The sequence below is a fragment of the Somniosus microcephalus genome, chromosome 4 (genome assembly GCF_052327205.1).
Source record: "Somniosus microcephalus isolate GS21.2 chromosome 4, FLI_Smic_1.0, whole genome shotgun sequence".
Taxonomy (NCBI): Eukaryota; Metazoa; Chordata; class Chondrichthyes; order Squaliformes; family Somniosidae; genus Somniosus; species Somniosus microcephalus.
In genome coordinates this window covers 337,871,820-337,890,786 of record NC_140990.1, presented here as the reverse complement: position 1 = coordinate 337,890,786, position 18,967 = coordinate 337,871,820, and the positions used below count along the sequence as shown (strand labels likewise).

General features: G+C 45.2%; 1 protein-coding gene across 2 annotated transcripts in view; it reads left to right on the top strand.

Annotated features, from left to right (window-relative positions):
- The window catches only part of tnfaip6 (tumor necrosis factor, alpha-induced protein 6), a 61,891-nt gene extending 44,740 nt beyond the window's left edge, over positions 1-17,151 (top strand). The window contains exons 3-6 of one of the 2 annotated variants that reach the window (XM_085986938.1): positions 7,798-7,959; positions 8,961-9,189; positions 14,186-14,226; positions 16,292-17,151. In XM_085986938.1, the coding sequence (XP_085843064.1) occupies positions 7,798-7,959; positions 8,961-9,189; positions 14,186-14,226; positions 16,292-16,419 (560 nt within the window). In that variant the 3' untranslated portion in view covers positions 16,420-17,151. The remainder of the gene's footprint in view (positions 1-7,797; positions 7,960-8,960; positions 9,190-14,185; positions 14,227-16,291) is intronic. The other variant, XM_085986939.1, reaches the window with a different exon arrangement.
- The last annotated feature ends 1,816 nt before the right edge of the window (positions 17,152-18,967 follow it).

Here is an 18,967-nt window from a genome sequence, read left to right as displayed (position 1 = left end):
CGAAGGCGGTGAAGTGGCGTCCCTCTAATAAAAATCGAAAATGGCGGATAGCCAGAAACAGCGCCAACAACTCCCTGTCAAACGTGCTGTATTTGCGCTCATTATGTCGTAGTTGGCAACTAAAAAACGCCAGTGGCTGCCACGTGCCGCCGACCCACTGTTCTTGCACGGCACCTAGTCCAAAGCCTCGGTCGTGAAAGCGATAGTGGCACCCGGCAGTGGGTGTGCCAACATAGTGGCGTTTGCAAGAGCGGTCTTCGTGTCGCTGAAGGCGCAGTCCATCTCGGGCATCCAAACCACGGGCCCTTTACCCGGCTTTCCCCTGAGAGCCTCGTAGAGTGGTTGCATTAGTTGAGTGGCCCTGGGAACGAAACGGTGGTAAAAATTTACCATACCCAGGAACTCCTGGAGGGCCTTGATGGACTGCGGCCGTGGGAACGCTGTAATCGCCTCTACCTTCGACTGAAGCGGCATCACACCCTCCGAAGTGATGCGGTGGCCCAAGAAGTCGATATGTGGTAGTCCGAACTGACATTTGGCCGGGTTGATTATCAAACCATGTTGATGGAGGCGGCGAAAGAGAGTGCGCAACTGGCAGATGTGTTCCTCTTTGGTGGAGCTGGCGATCAGAATATCGTCAAGGTAGACGAATAAAAAGGGAAGGTCCCGCAGCACTGAATCCATCAGACACTGAAATGCCTGCGCCACATTCTTAAGCCCAAAAGGCATCCGGAGGAACTCAAAGAGGCCGAAGGGAGTAATGACCGCCGTCTTTTGGATGTCTTGGGGGTGTACCAGCACTTGATGGTATCCCCGTACGAGGTCGACCTTCGAGAATATTGACTTTCCCGCCAAATGCGCGGAGAAATCCTGTATATGGGGTATTGGGTACCGATCGGGGGTTGTAACGTCATTAAGGCGTCGGTAGTCACCGCATGGCTGCCATCCGCCACCAGGTTTCGGGACGATATGGAGTGGTGAGGACCAGGGACTATTCGACCGGCGAATAATCCCCAACCGCTCCATTGCGGCGAATTCTGCTTTAGCGGCCGCGAGTTTGGTGGGTTCCAGGCGCCGAGCTCGTGCGTAAACCGGAGAGCCGGTCGTTGCGATGTGGTGCTCCACGCCGTGTTTGGCGGTGGATGAGGAGAAAGTAGGCTTGGTTAGCTCCGGAAATTCCCCGAGCAGGCGAGTGAAATCGTTAGACGCGGGCGTAGCACAGGAAACCGTGTGCGACACAACTGTGCTGCGGAAACAAGGGATGGAGTTGAAAGTGGCCGCGTTAATCAGACGGCGATTTCTCACGTCCACCAAAAGGCTGTTGGCGCATAAAAAATCGGCACTGAGGATGGCTTGCGAGATTTTGGCGGTGATTAAGTCCCATTGAAAACGCTGTCCGCCGAAACACACCTGGGCTCGCCGTTTACCGAAAGTACGGATAGCACCGCCGTTGGCGGCCTGGAGGGGAAAACCACGCCTCCCAGTCTGGATGTCGAGGACGGAGGCGGGCAGGATGCTACACTGCGCCCCTGTGTCGCATAGAAACCGTCGGCCGGAGATGGAATCAGTAATATAAAGGAGCTTCCTGGAATCGCTGATCACCATCGCGGCCGTGGGACATCCCTCAGGCTCGGGCTTCCTTTCCCAGACTTGGCGCTGGTGTTTTTTCTTCGGTTGAGGCGTGAAACTGCAGGGAGGCCGGCAGCATCTGGCTCTCGCACCGAAATGGGCGTGGTAAAAGCACAAGCCGGGCGATGGAGGCGTCGGGGCGGAATCCGCGAGGGGGGTCGCCTCGTGGCGGCGCAGTACTGCTGCGTGACCGCATAAATGGTGTCTGCCTCAGCAGCAAGTGCGACGCAATCCGTAGCATCCGATCTTGCGAGGGCTGCCTGTACCTGCTCGGGCAATTGGCTCAAAAACAACTCTCGAAAGAGGAAGCATTGCGGTTCGGAGCCAAGGAGTGCGAGCATCTGGCACATCATCTCCGATGGCTTGGAGTCGCCTAACCCGGGCAGCGTAAGTAAACGGCGTGTGCGTTCCGCCTTCATGAGGCCGAAGACCCGAATTAACCGTGCTTTTAGCATTTCGTACTTGCCGTCGACCGGGGGGTTTTCAAGCAGGTTGATGATCCTTGAAGCCGTGGAGCCGTCGAGTGCGGAGACCACGTAGCGGTAACGGGTCTGATCTGCCACGATGTTTCGCAGTTCAAACTGAGCTTCCGCTTGCACGAACCAGGAGGCCGCCTGTTGTTCCCAGAACTGAGGGAGCTTCAAAGCCACCGCGTTCGCTTCCATCATCTCGTTGCGCGTCGCTTCCTCCGTGAAGATCGTTCGCGAAAGTTCGGGGTCACCACTGTAGGAATTGTCAGATTCCTAATCAAAAGACTGAGATCAAGTCAGTCTGTTAACTAAACTAAGTTTAATACTGTTTTGCAGAAGTAACAAACAAATGCAGGAGAACTAACAAACAGGTCTATGCTCAATGCTGGCTCCACGAGGACTGAGAGAGAGGGCTCCTCCCTCTGACATCATGACGTCATCACGTTTCCCGCCGTTGGGAACGTCACGTGACCCACGTGGTGATGCCATCGCGTTTGGTCTTAACCCTTTAGAGACCGCGCTATTTACATGTAGTAAAACGAATACAGGTACAGATTCATTCTGTTACAGATAATTATGTACATCGATATAAGAGTCCCTTGGTGGCTCTGCCACAGTATAATGGAAAAGAAGCCACCAATGGCTACAAGGCTGCATTAGGGTGGGTCTGCTTGGAAAATGTGACCATTGAGTGTCTCCCTCCCCATCCCCTCATTCTCATCGTGTCCCCTACCCCTTCCTACAGCTGCTCTCCCTCCTAGCACCACCGCGCTCCCATCACTACTTCTACCTTTTCCCCTTTGAACAACAGGCTCTGTCCCTGTATCTGCCTTTCCACCTTGCTCTGCTGTCACTCACCTCACCCTTAAGCCTCCATCTAAATCCCTGCGCTCCAAGGGTGGATGTTAAGAGGCCTCCTCGACCTCCACCATTTTAATTCCTACCCTCACTTCCTATTTGTTTAACGCAAGAGAACTATCATTTGCTTTAAAAAAATAATTTTTTGTTTAAAGAAATCAAATTTTAATGAGGAAAGAAACTATGGGGGTAATTTTAACTTTGTGCAATAGTGTAAAACGAGTGATATCAAATCAGCAGCTCGTTTTACATCTCTCCTGATTTTTATTTCCATTGAAGTCAATTTAAAGTTATCTTGTATTATTACAAAACAGTATGTCTTCTAACTTACCATGAGCCTGAGTGCAACGCTTGAAGCATGAACAGAGTTGTACCGTAGCAGATCGCCCATTTGCTTTGTTACTTTGGATGATATGTTGCTTTAAAAGGACCATCTGTGCCATATAATGCAGAATGTATTGTTCTGCTGTTAAGGTGAAGCCATTCCACTTTATTGATTATCTTGTTGAGGCTGCCATGGAACACGAATGGAGGCCGAACCGATCTGAGGAACACATGGCTTTTTATTACATTCTCTTGAGAGATGGCTGCCCCAGCTCTTCTCTCTGCTAAACCCGAAAACCGAATGAGGGCGACGCCCGCGCTTTTGTGTACACACTGAGGGCGACGCCCGCTCCTTTGTCATGCCTTAAAGGCAGCATGCTTCTTAAAGGCAAGGTGCCCGATTTATTGTCCACGGACGGAAAAGTGGATTGCGCCCGTTTAGGTGGCGATCCGCCACAATCTCAAAGTAAAACAGCAGCAAATCAGAACGGAAGATGTTGGGGGACATAAGAACATAAGAAATTGGAGCGGTTCCAACATACCAGGATAGTATGTTGCCTCCCTGGTTCCAGGGTCAAGGATGTCACTGAACGGCTGCAGGGCACTCTGAGGGGGGAGGGTGAACAGCCAGAGGTTGTGGTCCATATCTGTACCAACGACATAGGTAGGAAGAGGGATGAGGTCCTGCAGGAAGAGTTTAGGGAGCTAGGAAAGAGGTTAAAAAGCAGGACCTCAAAGGTAGTAATCTCCAGATTACTACCAGTGCCACGTGCTAGTGAGTACAGAAATAGGAAGATAGAGCAGATGAATGCATGGCTGGAGAGATGGTGTAGGAGGGAGGGCTTTAGATTCCTGAGGAATTGGAACCGTTTCTGGGGGAGGTGGGACCTCTACAAGCCAGACGGGTTGCACCTCAACGGGAACGGGACCAATATCCTCGCGGGAGGGTTTGCTAGTGCTGTTGGGGAGGGTTTAAACTAGCTTGGCAGGGGGATGGGAACCTAAGTATAGAGTCAATAGGGAGGGAAGAAAAACTGGAATTGGAAAACAAAAATGTAGAAAGTAAATTGGGAGGACAGAGGAATCCAGGGCTAGATAGTAGTCAACAAGGAGGTTTGCCTGTACTAAATGGTATATACTTCAATGCAAGGAGTATAGCGAACAAGGCAGATGAGCTGAGGGCACAGGTAGATACTTGGGACGATGATATTATAGCTATTATAGAGACATGGCTGAAAGGGGCATGTATGGCAGCTCAACATTCCTGGTTACAGTATTTTCAGATGGGATAGAGAGGGAGGTAAAAAGGGAGGGGGGGTCGTGGTATTGATTAAAGAAACTATTACAGCTGTGAGAAGGGATGATATGTTGGAGTGATCATCAAACGAGGCCATATGGGTCAAACTGAAAAATAAAAAAGGGGCGATCACACTGCTGGGAGTGTACTACAGACCCCCAAACAGTGAGAGGGAGATAGAAGAACAAATATGTAGACAAATTTCTGAGAAGTACAAAAATAGTAATAGTAGGGGATTTCAACTAGGATAAAATTAGTGTGAAGGGTATGGAGGGTGCGGAATTCCTAAAATGCATTCAGGCGAACTTTTTTAGCCAGTATGTAGCAAGCCCAACAATGGAGGGGGTGGTTCTGGATTTAGTTTTAGGGAATGATGCTGGGCAGGTAGAAGGCGTATCGGTGGGGGAGCATTTTGGTGCTAGTGACCATAATTCTGTTAGATTTAAGGTAATTATGGAAAAGGACAAGAATAGACCAGGAATAAAAATTCTAAATTGGGAAAAAGCAAATTTTGCTAAACTCAAAGGGGATTTAGCCATAGTGGACTGGAAACAGCTACTTGAAGGTAAATCAGTGTCAGAGCAGTGGGAGGCATTCAAGGAGGAGATCTGGAGGGTTCAGACCAAATACGTGCCCTTAAAGAAAAAAGGTGGGACTAACAAATCTAGAGCCCCCTGGATGTCTAGGGACATACAGGGTAGGATAAAGAAAAAAAGGGAGGCGTATGACAGATACCGAGGGCTAAATACTCCAGAATCTTTAGAGGAGTACAGAAAGTGCAGGGGTGCAATTAACAAGGATATTAGGAAAGCAAAGAGAGAGCATGAAAATTTTTGGCAAGTAAAATCAAGGAAAACCCAAAGATGTTTTATAAATATATTAAGAGTAAGAAGATAACTGAAGAAAGGGTAGGGCCTAGTAGAGATCATGAGGGTAATCTGTGTGTGGAGGCGGGAGATGTCAGTAGGGTTCTTAATGAATACTTTGCGTCTGTTTTTACAAAGGAGAGGGGCGAAGCAGACATTGCTATCGGGGGGGAGGTGTGTGAAATATTATATGAAATAAACATAGTGAGAGAGGAAGTATCGAGGGGTTTAGCAGCTTTAAAAGTGGAGAAATCCCCAGGCCTGGATGAAATGTATCCCAGGCTGTTAAGCGAAGCAAAAGAGGAAATAGCAGAGGCCCTGACCATCATTTTTCAATCCTCTCTGGCTTCAGGTGTGGTGCCGGAGGACTGGAGGACTGCTAATGTGGTACCCTTGTTTAAAAAGGGAGAAAAGGATAGACCGGGTAATTACAGGCCAGTCAGCCTAACCTCGGTGGTGGGAAAAATATTGGAAAGAATTCTGAAGGACAGGATAAATCTTCATTTAGAAAGACACGGATTAATCAAGGATAGTCAGCACGGATTTGTTAAGGGAAGGTCGTGTCTGACAAACTTGATTGAATTTTTTGAGGCGGTAACAAGGAGGGTCGATGAGGGTAGTGCGTTTGATGTAGTGTATATGGACTTTAGCAAGGCTTTTGATAAAGATTCACATGGCAGACTGGTCATGAAGTTAAAAGCCCATGGGATCCAGGGCAAAGTGTCAAGTTGGATTCAAAACTGGCTCGGAGACAGGAAGCACTGGGTAATGGTTGATGGGTGTTTTTGTGACTGGAAGGCTGTTTCCAGTGGGGTTCCGCAGGGCTCAGTACTAGGTCCCTTGCTTTTTGTGGTATATATCAATGATATAGACTTGAATATAGGGGGTATGATTAAGAAGTTTGCAGATGATACTAAAATCAGCTGTGTGGTTGATACTGAAGAAGGAAGCTGTGGACTGCAGGAAGATATCAATAAATTGGTCAGGTGGGCAGAACAGTGGCAAATGGAATTCAATCCAGAGAAGTGTGAGGTAATGCATTTGGGGAGGGCTAACAAGGAAAGGGAATACACATTAAATGGTAGGACACTGAGTAGTGTAGAGGAACAAAGGGACCTTGGAGTGCATGTCCACAGATCCCTGAAGGTAGCAGGCCAGGTAGATAAGGTGGTTAAGAAGGCATACAGAATGCTTGCCTTTATTAACCGTGGCATAGAATACAAGAGTAGGGGGGTTATGCTTCAACTGTATAAAACACTAGTTAGGCCTCAGCTAGAGTACTGCGTGCAGTTCTGGTCACATTACAGCAAAGATGTGATTGCACTAGAGAGGGTACAGAGAAGATTTACAAGAATGTTGCTGGGAGTAAAGAATCTTAGCTATGAGGAAAGACTGGATAGCTGGGTCTGTTTTCCTTGGAACAGAGGAGGCTGAGGGGAGACCTTATTGAGGTGTATAAAATTATGAGGGGCCTAGATAAAGTGGATAGAAAGGACCTATTTCCCTTAGCAGAGTGGTCAAAAACCAGGGGGCACAGATTTAAAGTAACTGGGGGAAGGTTTAGAGGGAATTTGAGGTGAAATGTCTTCACCCAGAGGGTTGTGGGGGTCTGGAACTCACTGCCTGAAAGGGTGGTAGAGGGAGGAACCCTAACCACATTTAAAAAGTACTTGGATGTGCACTTGGGATGCTCTAACCTACAGGGCTACGGACCAAGAGCTGGGAAGTGGGATTAGGCTGGATAGCTCTTTGTTGGCCAGCGCGGACACGATGGGCCGAAATGGCCTCCTTCCGTGCTGTAACTTTCTATGATTCTATGAGTGGGCCATATGGCCCCCCGAGCCTGCTCCGCCATTCAATAAGATCATAGCTGATCATCCACCTTAATTCCACTTTCCTGCCCGATCTCCATATCCCTTGATTCCCCTTAAGTCCAAAAATCTATCAACCTCAGCCTTGAATATACTCAACAACTCAGCATCCACAGCCCTCTGGGGCAGGGAATTCCAAAGATTCACAACCCTCAGAGTGAAGAAATTCCTCCTCCTCTCGGTCTTAAATGGCTGACCCCTTATCCTGAGACTATGCCCCCTGGTTCTAGACACTCCAGCCAGGGGGAAACAACCTCTCAGCATCTACCCTGTCAATCCCCCGCAGAATCTTATATGTTTCAATGGGATCACCTCTCATACGAATCAAAAATCAACCAACCAACCAGAAAACTGCCGCTGAGAAACTGCTAAAGACTTCTGGAAACAACTAATCCCGAGTGACCAATCTGGAGATCTGCTTGAAACAATTTTCAAGTACCCTACACTGATCAGGTTAACTCTGCTGTTTATTATATATGCAGGGTTTCACGTGTGTGCAGCTGGATGGCTTGCTGGAGGAAAAGTCGGGTATCCAATCGTAAAAGCTGGAACCAACTGTGGACACGGAAAAACTGGCATCATTAACTACGGATATCGAATTAATAAAACGGAACTGTGGGATGCTTACTGCTACAATCTGCATGGTTCGTTCGATGCAGCTGCGTTATATTTCATTACCTCAATTTTGAAAGTTATTCAGTTATAGTAATTACAAATGCAGCTACACACAAATGCCAGTCACATAAGTTACAACTGTGACAGTACAGCCACATAAACTATAATCATACAAATCGTTATGTGTTATTGAGGAGTACTAAATTTGTGAACAGGATTTGACATAAGAAAACTACTAGGCCCTTGGTCTGTGTATTAAACAAGGCTTTAATCAACTGTTTCACAACATGGAGATCTAGTTGTGTCCTTCACTAGTTCCTGTTAAAGAATGTCCTGAGCAAGCTGGGCCCATGCCCGAGTATTTATACTCTCCCTGGACAGCACCACCAGCAGGCCGCCCAGTATTATTTCATGTCTTTCCACGTGAATGACAAGATTCATGTCAGGATTAATATATAAAACATTAGTAAAATAGAAAATTGTTTTTTTTTTCTACTTTCATTTAAAGTGAAGATGATGGTTGGTCCAGTGGTTATAATGCTAGAAAGTGACATGTCCATTAGGAGTTCAAAAGTCAGTCTTGAGTTGCAGTTACATCGAGCCTCCCTTATAGGCTAAGTTTATACAATCTCAGCTGAACTGTCAATGGGTGTGAGGAAAACAGTTCCTTTCATTTCCTTTGTTGTCTCGCGTGAGACTGGAGGGCGATTTGGAGGTCCCTTCCTTAGGTGTGGCTACTACCAGATCAGCCACGAAACAACAAAATGCTTCCGCTCAAGGCCAACTGAGAATCACAGCAATGTTTGTGGCTTAGACTATCCTAACCTCTCAATAAAAAAGGACGTGGTTGAATGTAGGAATACTGCTCTACAGTGGGAGGTACAGGTTCGGATAGATATCTCAGGGTGAAGAAATAAAGACAGAATTTTGCCCTAGCTGTTTTTCCTGTGTATATCTTCCACACAGAAGCTTTTTACCCCCAAGGTTATTACAAAGTATAATTCCTTTACTTGTGTTTTCCGTTCCTCAGCAAAACAATGTGGTGGTGTTCTAACAGATCCAGAGCGCATTATCAAGTCCCCAGACTACCCAGATGAGTATGAGCATCAACAGATCTGTTACTGGCACATCCGACTAAAGTACAAGCAGCGCATCCATTTACATTTTCTGGAATTTGATGTAGAAGATGACCCATCCTGCTTGTCTGACTACCTTGAGGTTTATGACAGTTACGATGACTTGCTAGGCTTGGTTGGCAGGTAAATGTTTATTGTTACAATGGACTAATAATGTGATAGAACTGCATTATGGTAATACAGTGAGTTTGGGCAAATGTCAAACCATCCCAGTTTCACATAGATTTCAGATTTGCTCTTGTAGCAGCTATCATGTTTGTGCACGAAATGTTGAAATTAACTAAAATTCAGAATGGTGGCATAGTGGTTAGCACTGTTGCCTCACAGCGCCAGGGACCCGGGTTCGAATCCGGCCTCGGGTGACTGTCTGTGTGGAGTTTGCACATTCTCCCCGTGTTTGCGTGGGTTTTCTCCGGGTGCTCCGGTTTCCTCCCACAGTCCAAAGATGTGCGGGTTAGGTTGTTTGGCTATGATAAATTGACCCTTAGTGTTAGGGGGATTAAATACGTGGGGTTACGGGGATAGGGTGGGATATGTGTTGGTGTAGGGGTTACAGGGATCGGGTGGGATATGTGTCGGTGCAGGCTCGATGGGCCGAAATGGCCTCTATCTGCACTGTGGGGTTTCTGTGATTTCTGTGAAAATCCACTTGGTACTGCAAGAGATGCATTGGAAATATTTAGGAATTTAAGACATGGGTGATGTAAGAAAACGACTAGGTACTTGGTCTAAGCGTTAAACAAAGCTTTAATCAACTGTTTTTCAACATGGAGATCTAGTTGTGTCCTTCACTAGTTCCTGTTAAAGAATGTCCTGAGCAAGCTGGGCCCATGCCCGAGTATTTATACTCTCCCTGGACAGCACCACCAGCAGGCCGCCCAGTATTATTTCATAAGTCATTTCCACATGAATGGCAAGATTCATGTCAATGGGTGACCCCTTTCCCCACGAAAGACCAGGGTCATGGGCTTATTTTGGTATAAATCAGAAATGTGTAGAATAAATGAGTTTTATAGTTGATAAAATTTTAATTGATTTCTATGTGGAAAAACTGATTGTTGTCATTCCGCATCCATTGATCGGAGTTAGCTGGACAAACAATTAAGTCACCATCAATTATATATCTGGATTAGAAAAGAATTGTGGAGAAATAAATGTTGCTTCTAACCCACATCTTTTGAAGTGTCACAATCCAATGTACACATGTGGTACCTCAAATATGCACCATATTGGAGGTGCACCAATTAACTGAAATTGGAAAATAATCAAGATTTCTGACAGTTTCCAATCCAGATGATCTTATGCCCCCATCCAATCTATCCTGACCCTATCTGACCAAAAATTGCAACCCCATACAAATAGAAGTTGGAATTGAGAGCACATAAAAGATATTGGCCCAGAAATTCGGGTCCCAACGCGTGAGTACGCACGGGGTACTCACGCGTGGACCCGATGGAAGTGCCAGTTTCCTGCATGCACGGGAAACCGGCACTTCCGTTCCTCTGAATGAAGGGGTTCAGAGGTCGAACGCGTGCGCGCGGGAGTCTGCGCGTGCGCTTTGAACTTAAGTTTTTTTTACAGGTTTTTCCGTGAGGGTAAGTCTTTAGATTTTAGAAATGTAAAAACCAGGCGTAAGGCCTGCATTTTAAAAGGTAAGTGGTCAATTAATTAAAATTAAAATATTTTTTCCACAGGTTTATTATTTTTAAATACTTTAAAGCAAGGTAAGTTTATTTTTAGCCCCGTTTTTTTATAAAATTATCTTTTTCAAAAATTTAAATTATTGTTTAAAATAGTTATTTAATGTAATTTATAGTTTATTTAAAAAGTGTGATTTAAAAATAAAATTATTTGAAGGTTTACTGTTATTTTGGGGCCCGTATATTCATAATTTTGACAGGTCTTCCTGTCAATCTTATGAATGGGCTTTTCCCTCCTCTGATTGGCTGCCCATGGCTCACGTGATCCCAGGGGACGCATCGCACTAACTACGCCCCTGGGACACACAAGCACAGCGTGCCGGGAGTTGGAGCAGGCCCCGGAGCGGAATTCCACAGGAGCCCAGAGCTCAACTGCCGGCGCGCAAGGTAAGTGCAGGTCGGGGGCTTGCACCCGCGGGAAGCCCCCGACCCGAATTTCTGGGCCATTACCTGATCTGACTCAAGTCAAACATCCAACTCCTACTGGTCATGTTTTCAGGTGAGTGAGGCTATGGTGTAATGCAATATTTTTATCAACTTTAAAGTTATTAGAGTGCATTATTGATTTTTGTCTTCTATTATGTTTTTTGTATTTAGCATTAAAGTTTTCATCTCACACACTGTGATGCTGAAAAAAGCTAATCTTACTGACCAAAAGTTTTGTGTCTATCTGTAGGATTTATTCCTGGCTTTCTGTTTGGTCCATGCTAATCATCACATGCTTGGCAGAAACCAATCAGATCCCAGAACGATGAGAACCGACAATCTTGGAACTAGTTCACTCACCACCTATGAGCAATGCCATGAAAGATCTAGTACCAAATATCGAGTAGCTTTATTACTGTAATATTAGCCCTAAGCTGGCATATGTTTGTTAGCCATGGAGTAAAGAATTTTTTTTTATAAGAGCCTGGATTTTGCGGTCAGTGGTGAAGTGACAGCGCTCGCCACTGAACTCAAAAAAAGCTACTCACAAACATTTAGCGGCCTCTCTGGCAACAATTTAACCTTTTCTGACATGAATTTCCATCTGATGCCATCCATAGGGCATCTGTGGCATCCAGCAACAGTGATGTCATCAAGCAGGCTAAGCAGCCAATCACATTGAAGAATTCTCACAGTCAGCAAACCAGGATGTAAAAAGCAGGTTTTATCATTCACTTTTTAATAAAATTACAGAAAGTGAAATAAAGATTGAGACATACACATGAGATTAAGGTAGAAGCTGAAATATCATATAACAAACTTTAGAAAACTAAAATAAAAATGATTTTTTATTATTTTAAAAATCTATGGAATTTTCATGATGTAATGGAGGAAATGAGATTCCACAATCTAAAATTAGTTTTTCAGGGCCAGAGAGGCTGGTCAGCAGTAATTGTGACTTAGTGCGCCTTTAAAAACATAGTTGCACCTCATTCAACAAGGTTCAACTTTTTTGAGGGTTTTTACAGCGAGAATAGTGCGTAAAAAGTTGAAGTGCACGTCAATTCAGTGATTTCTCATCGATTCCATCTGCGAGGACTGAAACAGCGCACCCTGTGAAAGAGCAGGGCATCACTGGCAGAAACCTCCAGATTTCCACGTTTAACTGTGCATGTGCAGATGCCAGAGGTTGCTGTCAGTTTTACAGAGTAATGACGGCGAACGTTGACAGTTTCGCTGTCATTACAACCACAAGTTCCAGGTCAATATCTTCTTAAATTAATTTTTTTTTTAAATTTAATGTTATTCCATTGTGTTCTACTAGTCTGGCTGACTTTAAAACAATAATATGAATTTACCTTGTTCCTTAACCTTTTCTCTCCCAAAATGAGATTGTCCCTTAATTTTCTTCTTCCTCGACTTTTACACTCCTCTAATCTTTCCTCATAACAAACCGAACGGAGTATAAAATGGACAGCCGATTCACTATCGCCCATTTTGGCTACTGCCCAAGAACAAAGTGCTTTCAAAGGTTTTTTTACACAGAAGGTAGTTAGGCTGTGGAATGCACTACCAGAGTTAGTCATTGAAACAGAGACATTTAAGAATAGGCTAAATAGATGATTGAAGGAAAGGGGAATAAAGGGATAAGGGAGCAGGGTGGACACATGGAATTAGGACTGCTGCTCGTGTGGAAGGTAACCACCAACACAGACTGGTTGGGCTGAACATTTGTTTCTGTATTGTAATTTATCCACTTTCCATATGGATTTCCATATCGTGAAAGCTTACATCGATATTCTGGACATAGTCTTGTCTAGGGGAATTTGTGGAGTGAATGGAACATCTTGAAAAGATTCTTTTCCTGCCTGTGTCCAGCACCCCCACCGCCCCCCTCCCCCCCCACCGCCCCTCCCCCCCCCACCTCCCCCTCCCCCCCCACGCCCACCCCCCCCACCCACCCAGCCTCCCAACAGCAGCAAAAATCAATTGTCAGTCTCCTTTTATATGGACCAAGCAAGGCTCAAGCACCTTGGTAGCCTGCTCTGAAAAAGATGCTGGACAAAAAAGTAAACAGGCTGGGAGACTATATCAACAGCAAGTTGCTAAATGCTCAACGGAGAAGGGCGCAAAAGAGTAAGTAAAAGGACAACACGTAGCCCTTTCATCAAGAGTTATGGTAAAGCAAAACATATATAACAATCCATCCCATGCTCAACGGAACATCACATGTCGCAACATTCACTTTACAGGTATTTGGTATACTTGAAATGCCCAGTTCACCTGTCCAGGTGGCAGATTCCAGCACATGCTGAGTAACCAGTTGAAATGTAATTGGTGGTTTATGTCTCAGTCACGAATACTGAGTAGCCGTCCTGTGCTCTTGTTCTTTCATAGTTACTGTACCTATATCTAATGTTACAGATGTTCATCTTTCTCTATTGGATTTTTTTGTGTGCTCTTCTGTCATAGACCATTCTGGGAATCTCATAATAGCAAAGAGACGCACCCCCAGTGTGTAACACCATCAAAAACGCTCTATTCAAGGAGTGGCAAACAGAGCTGTTGTAATAGGAGGTCTGCTCTTCTATAAGTTGATTTTTTTAGTACACTTTTGGGACAATGTGAAGAGAGAGAGTGCCATCCCATAGATCTACTTGTGCCAAGTCTAACCTGGGAAGGCAAAAAGTGTTCAACTCCTCAGGATTACCATCTTGGAAGTTCATAAACAAGATTTCTTTCTGTCTCCCAAAACTAAAACTCTTCGGTGCATATCAGTAAATGTAATGCAACGGTTGTGTTCCACACTGGTAAATATGGTTGAGCTAATAATGAGTCTCTGATTAATTTTGACTTAGTACGCCTTTAAAAACAAGTCTCTGATTATTTTGCAGACCTCAAATCCAATGTTCAGTTTCAAACTTAAATCTTTACTAGTGAACCTATCCATGTCTAATGTTCAATTTCAAACTTCATATTTTGTGTGCTTTCAGATTTTGTGGAAATAAATTACCAAGCGACATCATTAGCACAGGTAACCATACAACTTAATACAAATCCCTATAGAACAATATGCTGGATTAGAAATACTTTTGAATGTGTTATAATATTCTGAGATCAACCCACCTTAAGCAATATGTTGAAAATATTTTTTATAACACACCCTCCATTGAATATGAAGTCAAAGCTTAAATTATTTGTGATAGCAGTATCTGAGCAAATCATCAATACAAGTAAATATGGCTTCACTTCTGTTACAACCTATGGCGGCACTAGTTACTAATAGCCATTCCAGTCCAATACAACTGCAGCAAACTGTTCCCTTTAAACTTAACTGACTCATACAGATTGTTGCTGAGGTCCATGGACTATCTTTCATGTCAAAACAACCTCAAACCAATAATGCAGATGCATGTAAGAAAGTGACTGACCTCAGGAGGACAATGAATTCTAATCCCTTTGGTTCTGGAACTACAACAGGTAATGTTGGCAAAAGGAAAGTTGAATTAATATAAGGCTCAGCTCACAGCCCAATAAATTTCACATGTCACAATCAGTCTTCTGCCAAACTTGGATATAACTGATAAAGTTACGTCTAAGGCTTATCTCCAGGACCCCCCCACCCCCCCGCGGAGTGCTAGCTGTGCTCCAAGAGCCCGGCACTTCTCTTGGGTGCCGGGCTCTTATGCCTGCACTCCCGATCCCCGGGGGCCCAGCGGGGCCCCAGGTCGCGCTGCACAAGGCCCCTCCCCTTTAAGAAGGGGAGGAAGGCCTGCAATACCGCAGCGCGACATGCCGCAGCGTGTGGCACTGCGGCACGTAGCGCCATGATATTCACTCGCAGCGCCCCAAGAGGGAGGCGGGGCACCTCCAGTAGCGCCCCGCTTCCCTTTGGGGCGCAACTGACCAATTTCTGGTGCGGGGGAGCTAATTTTTCCGGGTAGCGCCCCGGCGAAGTTAGTGCCCCAAACGGGGCTATACTGAATTTCTCCCCCCAAGTCTTTACCACTTTGTTGGGCCCCACTTGTGCCATGTAACATATAGCAGGCATACAGAATGCTGTGTCTACCAAGTATCGGTGATGTTATCCCACCAGTCCCACCTCCTTCTGTGACATCAGTTTCAAAGGAGCCCTGCCCTTGACCCCCTGCTTACCAATCGGAAACCCCAGCACACAAACAACTCGGGGTTACGGCGTAACAGTCATGCCCCAATTTCTGCTCCGGCAAGCCCCATCTGCCCCAATAATGTCCCCAGTAAGACTAGAACCCTGAGGAAGTTTGGGCCATCTACTCTAATCTTATTTCCCTAACCCTTTTCCTGTATCCTTTTGTTTTCTCCCCTTTTTCATGTTTATTTGTTTGCATTTTAAGCGCTGTTATAGTCTCTATCGGTAAAAAAAATCCAACTGATCATGGCCTGTTCGTATATCACACACTTTTCACTCCTTTGTCGAATATCTTGATTGAAGCCCTAGATTTCTCCAGCTGTATAATACTATCCACAAGAAAATATATTTTTCTATGGATGTTCAATGTTTACTACTCACTTGTATGACTAGTTGCTCTATTTTTGATTCTGCTACAAAATGGCGATTAAAGAAAGACTGACTTACATTTATATAGCGCCTTTCACAACCACCGGATGTTTCAAATCGCTTTACAGCCAATGAAGTAGTTTTGGAGTGTAGTCACTGTTGTAATGTGGGAAATGTGGCAGCCAATTTGCGCACAGCAGGCTAGGACACCAGGGATAACTCCCTTGTTCTTCTTCGAAATAGCACCATGGGATCTTTTACGTCCACCTGAGGAAGTAGACGGGGCCTCGGTTTGACATCTCATCTGAAAGACGGCACCTCCGACAGTGCAGCACTCCCTCAGCATGCACTGGCGTGTCAGCCTAGATTTATGTGCTAAAGTCCCTGGAGTGGGACTTGAACCCACAACCTTCTGACTCTGAGGCAAGAGTGCTGCCAACTGAGCCATGGCTGACAGGTTAACTTAATGACAGGTTATAATTTATTGGCATTGATGAGGATGTCAAGGTACTACAGTACAAGGTAAATGAAACTCACCAATTGTGTTTTCCTTCTGTTATAGGCAATGTTATGACTTTGAAGTTCTTGTCAGATTCTTCAGTTACAGCAAAAGGTTTCAAAATTATTTACCAGGTCATCAATCCACCTGATACAACCTCAGACGTCGGGCTAAAAGACACTGCCAGTTGATGAAATCACACTGATCCCTAGGCATCCAAATCAAACTCGCTGTTCAAAGAATTCAGTTAATTGTCTCGTAAATGATCAAAGATAGGTTTGGGATCTCTTATAGCCAACAATTATACTCGTTACTTAGGATTTTGGAATAGATCATCTAACACAAACATGATATGGATTTGGCTTTGCTGAATAATAACATTCCTTTTAATTCCTACGTGGTTTCTATACTCAGTTGCAACATAATGCACAAAAGTAGCTATTAACATAACAGCTCGTGTGTGCCCAAGCTGTTGCCTGGTTAAAGGGAACATAGTCTGGAATAGTTCAATGCACCTGTGTCTGATATTCAATTTTCTTATTAAAAAATAGCCTACCTAATGTAACAGATATCGATAAACAAGCAACATCATTCCCAAAGTAACATTTAACGCTTGAATGCAAGAAAATCACAAGTATTAAGCTTTCTTTTAATGTATTCTTCTTGCTTTTACTAAATGTTATTTTGACCGCTACTAGATGATGTTGAGTACTTCAAACATCCAATGAACTTGCTATTATTTCTTGCTATAAATGTGTCTAAAAGTTGTGTTTAGTACAAAAAATATGCTTTTATATATATTTTTTGCATGTTTTGCTTTTGAGAGGTGCACCATCAATAAAATTATTCATGTAGAAACTTAACTCAATTATGAATTAACAGTTAAAATTCCAATAAAATGTTCAAATAACTATTCTGTTCTGCTCATGCTGAAGCATTATTGAGTAAATAATAAAATTGTGTCTGTCAAAAATGAATCTGACCAACAGAAAAATGTCAATTGTTACATTAATAGTATGCCTACATGCAAACCGCCCAACATTTTGAGTGCCAGTCAGTACGTAATGTGAAAATACTCAATTGGAGGAAAGCTAATTTCAGTGAGTTGAAAAGGGATTTGGCCCAGGTGGATTGGAATCAAAGATTGGTAGGCAAAACAGTAAATGAGCAATGGGAGGTCTGCAAAGAAGAGATAGTTTGAGTACAGACTAGACATATTCACACGAGGGGGAAAGGAAAGGCATCCAAAGCTAAAGCTTCTGGGATGACTCAACATATAGAGATTAAAATGAAGCAGGAAAAGGAGACTTATGATAAATGTCAGGTTCATAGTTGAATGGAGAAACAAGCTGAATACAAGGGGGTCGATTTTCCCGCAGGTGCGGTGAATTGTCGGGTTCCCCGAATGTCGGGGTTCCCACACGAATCTAAATGGGTCTGCCACATCGATGCAATTTCCCCTCAATTGGCCAATTCATTTCCAGCGTGTGGGAACCCTTGCTAATTGACTATTTCCAGTCAGAAAGCCCCACAGTATGATGTCATCATTCGTGGTGCTTTCAAGGTCCACAGCAAGCACTGCATCCTCTGAAGGCTTCCAAACGAACCATACAGGATGGCAGATGAGCCTGCAGCAGCTGTGGCCAGTGCCAGGCCCTGAGCTGCCTCCAAATTCGACGAGGCTTCACTGCAGGCATTATTGGATGGGGTTAGGGCCCACAGGGAGGTCCTCTTCCCTAGGTCAGGGAGGAAGAGGCCTCCCACTGAGACCAAGGCTGCATGGATGCAGGTGTCAGCAGATGTCAACTCGCTGCGAGTCACCAGAAGAACCTTGCCATTACATCTCTAACTCCTTCCTTTACTCCCCCACAGTACCATCCAGAGCCCCCGTCCCCACTGTGGAGGAGGAAGAGGCTGAGCAGCCAGACTCCTCAGAGGAAGCTCCAACCTCTGAGGGCGCAGCGTCAGCAGAAGTAAGCGCACCCAGCACCAGTGCAGACACTCACACCTCGGGGGGACCTTCGGGACATAGAGTAGTGTTGTCACCTGGTGTTTCACAGCTCACAAGTGAGCATCAGCAGATTGTGGAGACAGGGACAGCAGTGGAGAGTCCTTTTCGGAGGGCGCAGGACTCTGCCAGCTCAGCTCAGTTGCATGTCGACCCTCTGCCTCTGGATCCATCCGCAAGAGAAGAAGTGATGGATCTCCATGCACAGATGCAGGAATCTCTGGCAGGTTTTGTCTCCAGGGTCGCTGCGAGTGTGGAGCGAATGGAGGAGTCCATAGCGAAGATGAGCTGAGCCTTTGCGTAGTCATTGGCGCATGAACGCATCACCATGGAAAGGTTGGCAACCTCCATGGCGGAGATAACTCACCAGGGTATGGAAAACATGGTGAGTGTTCATAATAGAATGACATCTCTTGAGGAGCGATGGGCATCCTTTGAACAGAGAAACCAGACCTTCATGGAAGTCCTTCTGAGTAGGACTGCCAGTGCAGATACGGGTCCCCATGGCCCCCTGATGCGCAGCAAGGTGCTCTCAAGCCACATCCAAGCGCTGGCCCCTTCTGGCCTTTGCAGCTTCAGGCGAGTGAGCAGCAGCCTGGTGCTCCTGCTGATGATGCTGCTGTTACTGGTACTGCTGCTGACGCCTCTGCTGCTGGAGATCCTCTAATGGCATGAAGGGAAGGGAAAAAAGGCCTCCCATACTTCTGGTAGATGCCTCCGTTGAGGAAGCG